The sequence below is a fragment of the Eucyclogobius newberryi genome, unplaced genomic scaffold, assembly GCF_026437365.1.
Source record: "Eucyclogobius newberryi isolate DKJ021-1_F unplaced genomic scaffold, fEucNew1.0.hap1 SCAF_9, whole genome shotgun sequence".
Lineage (NCBI taxonomy): Eukaryota > Metazoa > Chordata > Actinopteri > Gobiiformes > Gobiidae > Eucyclogobius > Eucyclogobius newberryi.
Genome location: NW_027316532.1, coordinates 39,596,072 through 39,611,429, shown reverse-complemented (window position 1 = coordinate 39,611,429; position 15,358 = coordinate 39,596,072). Strand labels below are relative to the sequence as shown.

General features: G+C 41.9%; 2 protein-coding genes across 2 annotated transcripts in view; both read left to right on the top strand.

The window, feature by feature from the left end:
* The first annotated feature begins 496 nt into the window (after positions 1 to 496).
* chd1l (chromodomain helicase DNA binding protein 1-like) lies at positions 497 to 11,743 on the top strand. Its single transcript, XM_072438844.1, has 26 exons — positions 497 to 622; positions 720 to 832; positions 909 to 1,015; positions 1,522 to 1,633; positions 1,698 to 1,729; positions 1,801 to 1,882; positions 2,271 to 2,433; positions 2,820 to 2,975; positions 3,234 to 3,326; positions 3,406 to 3,502; positions 3,953 to 4,026; positions 4,103 to 4,213; positions 4,723 to 4,837; positions 5,007 to 5,160; positions 5,233 to 5,407; positions 5,608 to 5,753; positions 5,830 to 5,987; positions 6,297 to 6,493; positions 6,715 to 6,813; positions 6,906 to 6,976; positions 8,179 to 8,293; positions 9,582 to 9,690; positions 10,304 to 10,435; positions 10,517 to 10,630; positions 11,384 to 11,465; positions 11,535 to 11,743. Exons 1-26 carry the CDS (start codon positions 529 to 531, stop codon positions 11,652 to 11,654), a joined length of 3,021 nt encoding a protein of 1,006 aa, XP_072294945.1. The 5' UTR covers positions 497 to 528; the 3' UTR covers positions 11,655 to 11,743.
* A 382-nt stretch (positions 11,744 to 12,125) lies between these two features.
* Positions 12,126 to 15,358, top strand: part of traf3ip2l (TRAF3 interacting protein 2-like) — a 9,621-nt gene continuing 6,388 nt past the window's right edge. The window contains exons 1-5 of the mRNA XM_072437870.1: positions 12,126 to 12,315; positions 12,907 to 12,996; positions 13,649 to 14,280; positions 14,795 to 14,837; positions 14,918 to 14,973. Of these exons, the coding sequence (XP_072293971.1) occupies positions 12,959 to 12,996; positions 13,649 to 14,280; positions 14,795 to 14,837; positions 14,918 to 14,973 (769 nt within the window). The 5' untranslated portion in view covers positions 12,126 to 12,315; positions 12,907 to 12,958. The remainder of the gene's footprint in view (positions 12,316 to 12,906; positions 12,997 to 13,648; positions 14,281 to 14,794; positions 14,838 to 14,917; positions 14,974 to 15,358) is intronic.

Genomic DNA, 15,358 nt, shown 5'->3' with positions numbered 1-15,358 from the left:
AAAGTACAGTTCAAACGACTGATCAAACTCATGTTTCAGTGACGAGAGGTTGATAATGTTGTTGTTGTTGTTGTTGTTTTATGGCGGTTGACATCCGAGTGTTGCATTACCGCCAGACTTTATTCCTTAGACTTTGTCGTAGTCGCACTGATAATATAAAAGATCCATGGACATCCAGGTTATTTTGTGTTTTTATGACGATTTTTTTTACATCAATTTTTTTTTACATCGAATCTAGTAAAAATATTAATTTTATATGAATACGATTTTTTTTTTGAATTTGATGTGAAAAAAGAAAAATTCGATGTAAAAAAATCGATGTCAAACTAAAAAAAATCGTAATAAAGACACAAAATAAGTTGTGGCGCGCGCGGCTCGGTCACGGGGCGTCACGTGACTGTTCCAGGAAGTGGCGCGGTCTCAGTCTCGCAGGGATCTATTATAATATCTATTATAATATAATGAATTATCTCCGCCCGAACATGTTGAAATGAAATAAGTGCTTTTGAGCCGCTTTGTGCCGTGAACATGTCAGACTTGCTCTTGAAGATAAAACCATGTGTTCCTGAGAAAAAGAAGAAGACTTTAGCTCAGAGCGAACTCCAGAAATGGGGTTTGAGAGGTGAGTGTTATAATAATCATGTTTTACTGCCGTGTTGCATTAGATGGAACTATAGTTGTGGTTGTTTTTTACACGTTTCTCTGGTGTGTCCTCGTAGGGATCCAGCTGAGGCACTACCAGTTGGACGGAGTGCACTGGCTCACTCAGTGCCTTGACAACCAGGAAGGATGCATTCTAGGAGACGAGATGGGGCTGGGCAAAACATGCCAGGTAAATGGAATATATTGTGTTTTTTAAAGATATTTTTACCGTTGTTGGAAGGATGACACATTGTTCTTTGTTGCAGACCATCTCTTTGCTCTTATACATCCTGGGATCATGTGGAAAGAAGGCTCAGTTTTTAGTTGTGAGTCCTCTGACTGTGATGGAGAACTGGAGGATAGAAATGGAAAGGTAATTGATTTTTATTTCAGTGAGGGAGAGACTTTATTTATCTATTTAGATGTCCTCAAATGTTGAAACGTCATTCTTTTTGTTGGGTTGGGGCCCGCATACCTGCCATATTAATATCATTGCTGACAACAATCACATGTTTGTGATTAAACAATGTTATGAATATTTGATGCCACTTTTGAGAATATAATGGATTTAGATGTGAAATGATCTAATCAATCAGTATCTATAATAAAGGGGCCAGTCCTGCACACTGAGCAGTTAAATACACTAATGATGGTAGTAAATATATTTTTATACCAGACCCTCTATTTCTACATTAAACTATAAACTTAGACTCTTTAGAAGAAAAAGTGATTCATCTTTTTTCTTATTGTCCGGCCTCAAAAAGAACACGGCCTCTTTTCTATTAAAACGTCTTTGGACTGAGAGGAAACTTGAGAACTTTCATAAACACAAGGAGTAGACTATTACTTGACTTATTGTATTTGTTTTTTATTTCCCAGTATTGCTCCTTCTTTGAAAGTTCTGTGTTACCAAGGAGACAAAGAGAAACGTGCTGGGATTCAACAGGAGGCAAAGACCAAAGAGTTTCATGTCCTGCTTACGACATATGAGGTCAGTAAACGCGCTCGACTAAACTAATGCAGTTATTCAGTCTAACACATGCTGCCTTTTCCAGATGTGTCTCAAAGATGAATCATTTTTAAAAAAGTAAGTTCACTTGAGTTTGAATAGTATTTTACTTCACCGTAGATAACGTGGAGTAACACATTGTGTCATAGGTGGAGATGGGAAGTGCTGGTTGTGGATGAGGCTCATCGACTGAAGAATCAAAATTCAAATCTGCATCAAACGCTGGCAAAGGTTTGTGTTTTTGATGGGAATCAGTCATTTAATCTTAAATTTAAAACAATTTCCCTAGAAAAGGGTTTTAGAAGTGAACTAAATGTATGTTTTCCTAATGCTGGATAATCAAATGCATTGGAATTTCATGTCGATGCCCTTATTATCAGAACACAACTGATGAATAAGTATCATAATACACAGCCCTGTGTTGATCACATGTTGAAGTCTGTCACAATATATTGCAGTAACAATATTTCAGTATTGCTCTGATGAAACCTACTGTTTGGCCAAGAAATATTCTTATGGAAATTAAACATTTGCATTGTACTAAATAATAATGGATTCCACATAGGTACTGTACTGATGCTTATTATATGCACTTATATATTGTGTGTTTTTGTATTAGTTCTCGTTGGGGTTCAGAGTGCTGCTGACAGGGACGCCCATCCAAAACAACCTGCAGGAGCTGTACTCCCTGTTGAGCTTCATTCAGCCCAGTGTCTTCACAGCAGATGAATCTGACAGCTTCATCAGCTGCTACAGCGACGTGCAAAACCAACCTGAGCTCGGTGAGACGTGGCTTTTATCTGTGCTCATTACACGCACAATAAGATGCTTGTTCATCAGTCTTTCCACTGTACAAATGTCAGCTTCTAGGGAAAAAGCATGTCTTATAAACGTGCAGGATTTGTGGTTAAGGATGTAATGAATCAGTTTTAAATTAAATAAATATAGTAAAATGCATTGGTTAATGTTTTCTAGTCATGGGCTGATATATTTACTTGGATCATTTGCCAAAACATTTTTAACTTTGTGATATATGGGCTGGTCCCAGTGATATTGCCAGTTTAGTATTTAGTACTATTAATAGATAATGGCTGATATTTGACCCATAAACAGAGTACATGGGACTTATTTGACTAGTGCATTTGACCTGTTTGTCTTGTTTTTAAAGCTGCTGAGCTACAAAGTGTCCTGGAGCCTTTTCTTTTACGTCGAGTGAAGTCTGAGGTGGCTCTGGATCTGCCAAAGAAGACGGAGCTGTTGATGTACCACGGCCTGACAGCGCTGCAGAAGAAGTACTACAAAGCCATTCTCACAAAGGACCTGGGTAACGAAAAGTTCCACACTTGATATATTAACCTCAAGTCCTTTCAACTGACAATCACACTTTTGGACTGGAATGATGGTACCACTTTCTGAGGCTATTGAAAAAAAAAATGTTTCATGTGGATTGTCCAATAATTGCAGGGACATGAATCAGTATCAGGATTATAGAACGTTGGACGTCATGTCAACACAACCTATTGAAGGGTCATAATGTTATACCTCATGTATTACAAATTGACAACTGTATTATATTTTCTAGAGGCTTTTGGGAATGAACAAGGCAATAAGATGCGTCTTCTGAACATCCTGATGCAACTGAGAAAGTGTGTGATCCACCCGTATCTGTTTAATGGTGAGTTGCAATGCACAAAACAACAACAGCAACAATGGACTTTAAGAAGTGGAATAACGACTTAAAATGTGCATGTCAGGTGTGGAGCCAGAGCCCTTTGTGATGGGGGAGCATTTGGTTGAAGCCAGTGGGAAGTTCTGCCTCTTGGACAGCATTTTGAGCCATCTCCACAAAGGGTTGGTTTATTTCTGCATCACTTACCGCCCTCTGCTGGATGGTTTGGCCATCTACGGGTGTTTACGGTGAAGATGAAGGTCGTGTGAGATCAGGCGACACAATTGTGTCACACAATTTCCATAATTATGGAAAAGTAATTGCAATTGAGATTTGCAACGCAAGCTTTCCAATTAGTAAGTGATTCTCATCTTTCTATTCGATTGAAGACTGAAATATGAACCGCTAAACTACAAGAACAAGTTAAAATGAAATACAAGAACAAGTTAAAGTATGTTTGCGTTTTTCCTTTGCATTAAAGAAAAGAACATTCTATTGTGGAGCTCTAGTTTGAGATGGCGTACAGAAAACAGACTCAACCAGCTTGTCATGTCACTAAAATAATAACTAAAAAAAATAAATGTACTTTTTTACTTAACTTTACTTTTGGAAACAATCTTTTTTGTTTTTAGGGGCCATAGAGTCCTAGTCTTCTCTCAGATGACAAGGATTTTGGACATACTTCAGGACTACATGGAGTACAGAGGTAATCCACAAGCATATGTAATATGTAATATGTAATATTATGTGATCAGTGGCTTAAAGTGAACTTGTCCTTTCAGGTTATAGCTATGAGCGACTGGACGGGTCAGTTCGAGGAGAGGAGCGAAACCTGGCCGTGAAAAACTTCAGTACCAACGAAATCTTTGTTTTTCTGCTCAGCACTAAAGCGGGTGAATGACAAATGTGTGAAAATGTATCTAATCAAATGTTTGGAAATTAACTTAATTCATATCGCTAAGGAAAGTGATTTGAAGTGGAGTCAACAGGTTTTACCAGACAAACAAGAATATGTAGAGAAGTAGAGGCTCCAGAAGTACATTTAGCTAATTTAGACAAAAGGGCAAACAGAATTGTTCACCTTTTAGAATTTGAATAACCAAACAGAAAATGAACATGTTTAACCTAGTTTAGAATGTTGTGATCCTAAATAACACCTAACCCTAACCACATGCCCTGCATCTGGTTATGTCCTCCAAAGTGAAGGTTTCACAGAGAATATTAAACATGAGTTGCCAGTGGAAGCGGAGCTGTTTGTTTCCTGTGTGAACGGCAGAAACTCTTGAGAGGAAAAGGAGAGCGATGAGAGATAAGGCTCTGGGCGCTCACATATGTAACCGCACTCACTTCCTTTCCCTCGTGTTTTTACTCCAGTCTTGCTTTGGCGCCGTGTTCATTGCAGGTGGCGTGGGCATGAACCTGACTGCAGCCGACACTGTGATCTTCATGGACACAGATTTTAACCCTCAGAACGACCTCCAGGCGGCCGCTCGCTGTCACAGGATTGGTCAGAACAGGTGAAGCACTGTATTTAACTACACCATCTGTATACATTACATTTCTTTATGAAAAGGTTTTAATATGCAGTGCAAATAACTATCATTTATCTTTAGATTATAGTGGCATTGGTGAGACTAGAATGGTAGAATCTGACTTCCACTATTGCATTTATTCCTACATTATCAGGCCTGTGAAAATCATCCGCCTTCTGGCCCGGGACAGTGTGGAGGAGATCATGTACTCCAGAGCCATGTCCAAGCTGCACCTCACCAACACTGTCATAGAAGAGGGACGCTTCTCTCTCATGGACCGAGCGTGCTCCGCTGCTGCCGAGCTGAAGGTCGGTGAGCGCACTTTGATCAATAGTGTTTTTGTACAAACACAACTCACACTCACTTCCTGCCTCCAACAGCTCAGCGAGATCTTGAAGTTTGGGGTTGATAAACTTCTGTCTTTAGATGAGAGCTCTGTCCAGGAAGTGAAGCTAGAAAGTATTCTGGGTTTGTCTGATAACGGCCGGTGGTTAGACGAGTCTGCTGCTGTTCAAGGCGATGAAGAGGAGAGCAGCGCGGAGCCTGAGGGGCAGAGTACGTCTTATACACATGGATTATGTAAATACACCAATAACACATCAATGCTATAGTATTCTGTGAATCAAATCACTATCAAATCTAATGATCCATTTGTTGCTTTTCCCTTTTCTCTCCTACAAAAATAAGAAAATACATGGTCATAAAATCATCTTGGGTTCGGGTTAGTCACATTGACGTTTGTTCCTCCTTTAAAGATCACATGTACTACTTTGAGGGCAGAGACTACAGTCGGGAGCCGAGCTCTGAGGACCAACAGAGTTTCAAGCGACTCCTGGAGGAGCAGCACACAGAGTTACAGAAAGTGACAAGAGAAGGCCACGCCCTGAGACACAAGGCCACTGTAAGACCAGGACTTTTGTTCTAAATCTCTCTAAAGTCCTAAGTTTGTCAATTTATCAAAAATGACTTTTGTCTAGGTTTCGTCGTCTTTAGTCTTTCCCTCGAGGAAGCGTCGGGCCCTCACTGACGCAGAGCTCCAACTCAGGGGTCAGCGGAGACAAGAAGCTGCAGCAAAACGGGCCAAAATACAAGAGGACCTCAAGAAGAAACGGCAAGAGGAGAAATACAAGAGAAAGTAAATGTGTTTCTTTACACACCAATCATTTAAGTTCCTGAAAGTGTGATAAATGTCTCGACCGTATTATAATGGGCTTTAACATGTCTTGGTCAATGACATGGTAAAAGCAGAGTGAATTACATGGACCATGATCCTTTGCTTCGTTATGGTTAAGAAGCCTCCAACTATTACACTGATGATTTCACAAAAGTCTCGCAAGAACATTTTTAATTTCCTACAACAGTGTGAACACAACATGCCATACGAGTCGTTAGCCATAAGAGTTTGATATTGCTACGCCGTCTAAAAGAAACGTTGTATGTTTAGAATGGCCTGGTGGGAGTCGAGCGGTTACAGATCACTTTGCCTCCCGTCGGTCGACAGCGAAGAAGATGAAGAAGTGGATGAAGACAGCGACAGCATCAGCTCCACAGACTCTGAGGCAAACGCCATTCACTACATTCAGGGAGACGTGACACACCCTCACGCCGCTCAAGAAGACGCCATCATTGTGCACTGTGTTGGTATGGACAATGTCACTGCAGTCACAGGTTATGTCCTCGTCAGCTCTCTGAAGTTATATCTAATTCAAATCCACACCTCACGGGATCCTTTAGTGCAAGTGATTAGATGATAGGCCTGTAGAATGTTGACATGAATATATACGATTGATCATATTATAAAAAGGTGAGATTTTGTATGTGGTTATGATTTTGAGAGCGATGCATATTTTTCTTTTTGATAGATGATTCGGGGCACTGGGGCAGAGGAGGCCTGTTCACGGCTCTGGAGCTCCGGTCAGATGAGCCCAGGAAACACTACGAGTTGGCTGGTAAAATGAAAGGCAAGATTATACATTTTACATACGTTTGTGATGAATTATTGTAAGTGTTAATGAAGGAGCTCATGGGGTCAATGTTTTTTTATGAATTGCAGATTTGGAGCTTGGAAATGTGCTGCTTTTCCCCATAGATGACAAACAGTCCAGACTGGATGGTCAGGATCAGGTTGGTACCATCTTACCATTCGTTTTTTTTAAATTTATTTACATATTAACACTATATCAATGAGATCTTTTTAATCTGGAACAAACCATTAAATCTCAAAACACATATACAATCGATACACTTGGCCCTGTATTAGTTTGGACTTGATCTGCTGTAAGGTCTGCTGTAAGGCCTGCTGTAAGGTCTGCTGTAAGGCCTGCTGTAAGGCCTGCTGTAAGGCCTGCTGTAAGGCCTGCTGTAAGGCCTGCTGTAAGGCCTGCTGTATGGCCTGCTGTAAGGCCTGCTGTAAGGCCTGCTGTAAGGTCTGCTGTAAGGCCTGCTGTAAGGCCTGCTGTATGGCCTGCTGTAAGGCCTGCTGTAAGGTCTGCTGTAAGGCCTGCTGTAAGGCCTGCTGTAAGGCCTGCTGTAAGGCCTGCTGTAAGGTCTGCTGTAAGGCCTGCTGTAAGGTCTGCTGTATGGCCTGCTGTAAGGCCTGCTGTAAGGCCTGCTGTAAGGTCTGCTGTAAGGCCTGCTGTAAGGCCTGCTGTATGGCCTGCTGTAAGGTCTGCTGTAAGGTCTGCTGTAAGGTCTGCTGTAAGGCCTGCTGTAAGGCCTGCTGTAAGGCCTGCTGTAAGGTCTGCTGTAAGGCCTGCTGTAAGGCCTGCTGTAAGGCCTGCTGTAAGGCCTGCTGTAAGGTCTGCTGTAAGGCCTGCTGTAAGGCCTGCTGTAAGGCCTGCTGTAAGGCCTGCTGTAAGGTCTGCTGTAAGGCCTGCTGTAAGGCCTGCTGTAAGGCCTGCTGTAAGGCCTGCTGTAAGGCCTGCTGTAAGGTCTGCTGTAAGGTCTGCTGTATGGCCTGCTGTAAGGCCTGCTGTAAGGCCTGCTGTAAGGCCTGCTGTAAGGTCTGCTGTAAGGCCTGCTGTAAGGCCTGCTGTAAGGCCTGCTGTAAGGCCTGCTGTAAGGTCTGCTGTATGGCCTGCTGTAAGGCCTGCTGTAAGGTCTGCTGTAAGGTCTGCTGTAAGGCCTGCTGTAAGGCCTGCTGTAAGGCCTGCTGTAAGGCCTGCTGTAAGGCCTGCTGTAAGGCCTGCTGTAAGGTCTGCTGTAGGTGATGTGGGCAGAATGACTCGTGTAGTGTGAGACTGTAACATGTGTGCACAGGATGTTGTCTTGTAAGATTGTGACAGTCGCAGATGTGATAAGATGTACTAACCTGATGTGTCTAACAGTTGGCTCTAGTTGTAGCTCAGCAGAGAGATAAAGCAAACTCTTTATCCGGCATCTTACTGACTGCACTGGAGGAAGGCTTAAAGAAAATCTTCACTGCTGCCAAAAAAAACAAGGGTAATTTTTGTTGTTGCTGTTTATATAGCTCCCATTAGATAGTGAAGCTGCTCATCATGACGATCCACACTGACAGGCCAATGTTAATGGCTTCAAAATGATTCAAAATAAAACAAATGACATCTTCTTCACTTATACAGACTAGCTGCAAATGCTGTATAACAGTAAATTCAGTGGTATTTTCATTCATTTCATGCTTTTTGAAGCTATAAGCACTGCTTAAACGTGTTCTTATGTTTATTGGGGTTGATCATACATGAAATGTAATTGTATATCAATTATTGCTCAGATCAGTTACAAAGATGGTGTTGTTAAATAATTATGATTATAATAATTAACTGATGCTCATTCTGCCCTTCAAAATTGCAGTAAAACATTTGTCCAATAATCTATCCACAGTGGCATTTAAAATATGAAACACAAACAATTCTAATAAGTAATGGAAAGTATAATGAAATGGCTGTTTAAAATGTCTAAGGATTTGAATTTGACCTGTGATAAAGATCTAGAAAGAACAGTCTTGGGTTAGTTTTAATTGAACTCATTTAGTTTTCTACTGATGAGAAACTGTCTCTACATTAAACCTACATTAGAAATAAACCTGAGCCACTCATAAATGTAGTAGACTAAAACATGCAATAGTCACTACTACAGGAAGTGCGGAAGGTTCTTTATTTAAGGTTCTTTGTTGAATATTTCATCAAGAATCAATACTTATCAAAGTCCTGGCTTTTATTCCCACCACAGTCTTAACTCAAAGATAAGATCATTTATTTTTCTGAGAAACATGAAAGTGGTTTGACTAAATGGCTCGACTCGCTTGGCCAGCTTTGCCAGACGTGTTTTTGAAGGAACTGTCACGTGTCACGTGTACAAACTCTTCTAATATTGGATCACGCTGATGCCAAAACAAACTTGCTCAACTGTAAGAAAAGAAGAAAGAAAAATAAGATTCCTCATTGATTTTAACAATTCAGTTCATCTGTAATTGTTTCAGAATAATTTACAAATGCAATATACAACTTTAAACTTGGTTTCCCTGCCTTTGTGTAAGCTCAGTGTTTGCTTCTAGAGCTAAATTAAACAGAGAACTACTTAATCCTGATACTAATACTAATCCTGACATGAACAATATCACATCAACAGAAAAATGGCAAAATGTAATGAACACAGGAAACGAGCGTTCCTATGTGTTTTCTGTGAGCTCATAATGTGTTTTATCTAAACTTATTCATCTTGACATTTTGTAAATCTTTGTCCTTAAATGACTTTTGTCCTCCAAATACAGCCAGCGTTCATCTGCCCCGGATCGGCCAATCCACTAAAGGCTTTAACTGGTACGGCACGGAGCGGCTGATCAGAAAACACCTGAGCGCACAGGGCGTCCCGACATACATGTGAGCATTTCCTCTCCCGGAGTACAAACTAAACCTGCCGAGTTCTTTTTACTATTGATCCTGTTCACGTGACTCAAGTTCACTCCCTCGTCCTGGTTGTCTTCATGTCCTGTGCTTGGACTGAGTGGAGCTAACACATGTGGAGGAATATTAACAATATGAAATAACACCTTCTGACCATAAAGAACAGACTTTTGCTGTTAAACAGGCCCTTTTGTTGTGTGTGCATGTGTCACCATGGTAACTGCTGAACTTCCTCCATAGACATACATGCCACCGCCCCCTCCAAGCAGAGTATCAGTTCATGGGTTTAGCTTCCAGTTTTATGCAGCATTTTAAGGTCTATATTCCATTGTAAAGACATAATATATTGTTTTAAATAGTTAATTGCTATATCATTCTGAAGCACAGTAAATCTCAGATGCGATGGTAATACATTTACTGTTGTCTTATTTATAATGACCTTACATGAACATCTACTACTGCTTCAATCTCGCTTCAAGTTTTCTTTGTAGTTATATGTCATTTATATCTGCTTATCTGCCAACACAATACTCAGTTATTCCATATTTGCTTATTGCACATTCAGCCATTTTTACCACAACTTTTTCAGATACTATCACAGCCGCTCTGCCAGGAACTCCTCTGCCCCTCCCCCAACCTCCCCACCTCCTGCTGCGTCCACTTCCTGCCCTGACCTACTGCAGCGTAAGGCTCCCTCAGATGAAGCCCCCGGCCCCTCCACCTCAGAGCTCCCTCAGGGCCCCTCCACCTCAGAGCTCCCTCAGGGCCCCTCCACCTCAGAGCTCCCTCAGGGCCCCTCCACCTCAGAGCTCCCTCAGGGCCCCTTGGAGCTGCCCAGCTTCATGAGTGGAGTCCATGTGTTCTTCTACAACCTGCCTGCGTCTGACAGGAAGAGGCTGGCGCGGTACCTCATCACATATCCTTTAAAGAGTCAGTGGTGATGTCATCTGATGTGTCATAAGATAAAGATCTTTGCTGTCATATATTTTGAGCCTTTGATTAGTGTTTTATTTCCATGCTCCGGTTTGAGATCACATCACAACTTTCTATCCATGAGTTTCCGAGTGATGAAAAAGTAGCACTGTGTTGCGGAAACTATTCTATAACAAATGACAGAGAAAATGAGGTGAAATATAACCAAGTTGTCTTGTTCAAAAGTGGTTCTTTATTTTAGCCGTGCACAGCCAAAAAAGCTCTCCCTGACATTTGCCGTTCTGTCCCTCCCTGATCTGACCAGATCAAACATTGAGTTCAGCTTGTTAAGGCACAACAGGTGCCACATGTGCACAAAACCAGTCTAAACATATTGCAGAGAAACACACTCAATGTTCTACCTCATGTGAGACATCCTTGGATCCGCTGCTGTCAGTCTGTGTTCCCAGGGACGTCTGCAGACAGAGTCATAATAAGTGTCACCCAGATGTTAAACATATGCTGACCTAAGTTCTATGGCATCAGGCAAAGACATTACATTTTTACACCACAACTGTTGCCATGGAAATGAACAATGGTCAAAAGTCTTCAGAATGTGGCCTATAAACGGGAAGCTGAAACTCATGAACACACCACCAGTACAGTTTAGTAGATGAAATTTACCCTTATAGATGTTTAATTTAGTTTTGAAATATGCGTCTTCACACGTGTCGATTCTGCCTTGACTGCTTGTCACGTATGACGGTGATGAGGAGCACCTCATGAGTTCAGAGGTCACACACATTGTGGCTGAAGTGGACAACAAGATTCATTTACAGGTTGATGCAAAGTTCACTCTTGATAATAATTGAAATACATGCCAAAGGTGAGACTTGTTTGTGCTGCAGGAGCTGGAGGAGCTGGTGGAGCAGAACCATCAGGCTGTCCCAGTGAAGACGTCCTGGCTGGAGTCCTGCTTCTCCAAACAAAGGAGGACGGACACGGCTCCGTATCTGCTGCTCAAATAGAAATGTACTTTTAATCTCATTTCATATGAAGATGCTTTTATGAATGGTTTATACAAATTGCACTAACTCTTTAATGTTTTGTTATAAAGCAGGTGAAATACAAACTGTCTGTTGTAGTCAATTGTCCTGTAGTACTTTAGTTGAATGAATGTTGAACTACAGGAGCTGAATGAGTGTGAGGTGTTTGGGCTTTACATGCACTTTACATTGCTTCTGACGCATTATCATTCTGTTTGTGATGATGATTCATTCAAATGTCTCAGAGACAAGTGGACACATGTCTCCACAGGCCCCGCCCACCCACGGTCAACTCATTATTAACTCATGTTCATAATGAGCTTCCTCCAGATCCACCTGAGCCGTGGGGCGTGATGGGGGCGGGGCGTGATGAGGGCGGGGCGTAATGGGGGGCGGGGCTTAGGCGGACACTAAGTACACGGTGAACCTGCTCTGGTGTATTTGTCTTACGGGACCAGTCAGACAAGACTTTACTGGATTACTTCTCATCCTTCTCGCAAACATGTGGTTAGTTTATGGCGTTTGAAGTCATTATTCTGGAAGACGCGCTCTGACGTTACCTGAGACGTTACCTGAGACGTTACCTGAGACGTTACCTGAGACGTTACCTGAGACGTTACCTGCGCGCGCACCGGACCCAAAGGTGAGTCGCGCAACACGTTGTTAGAAAGGAAAGGCTTTGGTTGGATTTAGAACACAATCAGTTAAAATTAAAAGTAGATAAATACTCAGTCATAATCCAGTTTGTGCAGAATATCATTTACAGATGGGAAAAACGAGATTAATAGTTTATTTTAGATTTCCTTTTCCTAAAAAACACCAATGTCTACAATATATTTAGGTCATGTTGAGTTACAGAGTGGGAAATGGCATTATATTTATTTAGGCCTAATGACGTGTTTGGAACACTTTGAGTTGCGTCCCTCGACTATGGATGAATACTACTTTGTTACTGCATTTATAACTTAAAGTCTACATAATACTCCGTATGCTTAAGCTCTTTTCATCATGCTTTTGTTGCACTCTTTAAACCTGAGATGTTTTCAGCTTGGGGAAGTGTGGTCAGAAATGTCATCACCTTTGCCTTTGTGAACGATAAGAAAAGAGTTGAAAACTCGTGAGTAATAACCAACTGAGAAAGTCCCGTGTGTGGGGGCCCAGAGCGGCCCGTGTGGGGGCCCAGTGCGCCCTTTGAAGAGGAACATAATAAACATCTTTGACTTTCACATTTCAGACGCTGGTCCCTTTGGTCCTGGTGCTCAGGGATGTGAGGAGGAGGTCCAGGGATGCTGCCCACTCCTGTCTGTTCTACTCAAGTGCTCAGGTCAGACATTAGGTCAGCATCTCACAGCTTGTACAGAAATGATACGATATTCAAGATTATATTGACATTGATGCGTTTGGACTGCCACATGGAAGAATACTAGATTCTGACTGGTCTGAGAAGTGTATACTGCCCTGAGCCCAATTATTGCCTCTCAGACAAGTTGGCCTACCTACCCTCAGATTGAAAATGACTTTTGGATTGCAGTCAAAAGGTGTCGACTTAAAAAAAATCAAAAATCTCCTGGATTACACTTAAGTGGTTAGTGTCGACATCAATGTTGCTGAAAAAGAATATTACATTTGCCACAACATTGACTTAGAAGTTAATGAAGTTAAATGCTGGCAGAAAAGGGCGCGTTGTGATTTGTTCAACATTACCACTATTTAATCACTTGCCTGTTAACATAAACCAAGTGCAAACTAATCCAACATAATGCTCTAAGGGCTTTGGCACGCTTCAATCATGTTTTTTATTTTACTCACATCTATTTCACTGTGGTTAAATCTGCCTGTCAAGCTCTATAATAACAGAGGCTGAAGTAGTGGATGGAGAACATTTAAGACATTGACAATAGATTACAGAGCTGCATTTAATCACATCATTTAACTTGTTTGAACAAAATCCTATGTCAAGTTATCTCTGTCCACAGTCATGTCCGTCACCTGGACCGATATCTGACCCAGCACAATAACACACCAGAAGAGGACGATGAGACCATGAGTACTCAGCACCAGTCCACAGACCCCCCAACCCTGGACTCGGACTTTCAGGGTCCAGAATCTGCTCAGGCCCTGTTCAGAAGACTGGACCCCAGACACCCTGAGATGGTCCACCACAGTCACTTTAGCCCCTATGTTCCAGTCCATGGTGGTCCCACGCCCTTCCACAGCCAGGCAGATGAGTCCTGGACCCAAAGCCACAGTAGCACAAGCTGCTGCTGCTACTCGGGACCCCCCCATCACCAGCACCACAGCAGCCTGCCGCCCCGCCTTAGCCTCCAAGAGTATCTGTCCTGTTCAGAGCAGAGCTTCCTGTCCTCCTGCCACAAGTCCCTCAGCTCCATCTCCAGCACCCACAGCAGCGCCATGAGCAGCCTGGAGCAGCCCCTCTCCCTCCACTCGCTCCCCCCTTCCTCCGAGTTTAGACACCACACACTGTCGCCGTACGCATGCTCACCACAGGAGGCGCCGTGCTGTGCCCAGTGCCCCCCGGAACAGTTCAGAGAGGCAACAGTCAACAAACCCGCGTGGCCCCAATACCATCCAGGAGCCGGGCCCATTTGTGAGTCTGGAAAATACTGAAACAACACTTTAGATTCACAGTTCACAGTGCACATGTCTAAAATACAAATGTAACAATAGAAGATGAACATTTCAGAACATGTTTGGCTAAACTATGGCGTCAGCAGATGTTGTTTTGCAGAAGACTGCACTTTGCGATTTCCTCATTCAAACATTCAAATTGCAACTTTGATTAGAATAGAATCATTGTCCAGTCCTACTCTAGTATTAGTTTATTCTTGTTATTACTCAGTATTGCAGGATCAGCAGTTTGACTCCTACACTCACGTTGTACATGCTGCTGTTCAAGGCTAGATACATGAGAAAGGTGTAATCTGGTGTCAAATACAGATTTCATTTGAGAAATCTGAGAATAACTAAAAATAATAAATTAAGGATAAGTCACACATATTTTCTACCAAATAAAATTTCAGAATTTGTAATAAACGGATTACTAATGATTAACCTATAGTTTAACTCTTTTAATGAAGTTATGCTTAATATATTGACCTCAGATCCAGGAGATGTCCGACCGCCGGCTCCTGCTCACACACACATGTGAGTTCATGTCAATTTGGCGATTGTTCAAAGTCATTAGAAGAAGTACTTTAATCATCTTAATTATCTTGTCTTAACAGTGTTCAGGCCAAAGAGAAAACCTCTTCTATGAGTTCACCACTGTCGCTCGAACAGCGTAAGTATTCAACATTATTATATTCCAAATACAACTGAAATGGTTCAAAGTTACTATCGACAAGTCGCCATCTTGGGACAAACACAATATCTCTCCACGGGCTCATGATGGTGAAGAGCGGATTGAGAGACTGAGATGGCTGATGGCTCTGCTGCTGCAGTTGAGGAGATAGAACATGAATGACGTGACATTGATGTCATGTTGTTGGCATGGCGACAAATACTCTCAACTTTAGGTTGGCAAATCTCTTCAGCACACGGCCCGAAAATATAGATGATGTGGAAAAATCATTGTTCTTGTACTACTAAATCCAAGTATTATAATGGTAATAGTAAAACGGCTATTCTGAAATGTTAACACACAAGTGAGAATTCACTTGAATAAA

What these genes read in the sequence shown, in the direction of transcription:
- chd1l (XM_072438844.1), top strand. Translation starts at nt 529, where the DNA reads ATGTCAGACTTGCTCTTGAAGATAAAACCATGTGTTCCTGAGAAAAAG. An exon ending in CACAGGATTGGTCAGAACAG is followed by an intron (nt 4,838 to 5,006) that starts GTGAAGCACTGT and finishes CTACATTATCAG; the next exon opens with GCCTGTGAAAATCATCCGCC. An exon ending in CTGGCGCGGTACCTCATCAC is followed by an intron (nt 10,631 to 11,383) that starts ATATCCTTTAAA and finishes ACTGCTTGTCAC; the next exon opens with GTATGACGGTGATGAGGAGC.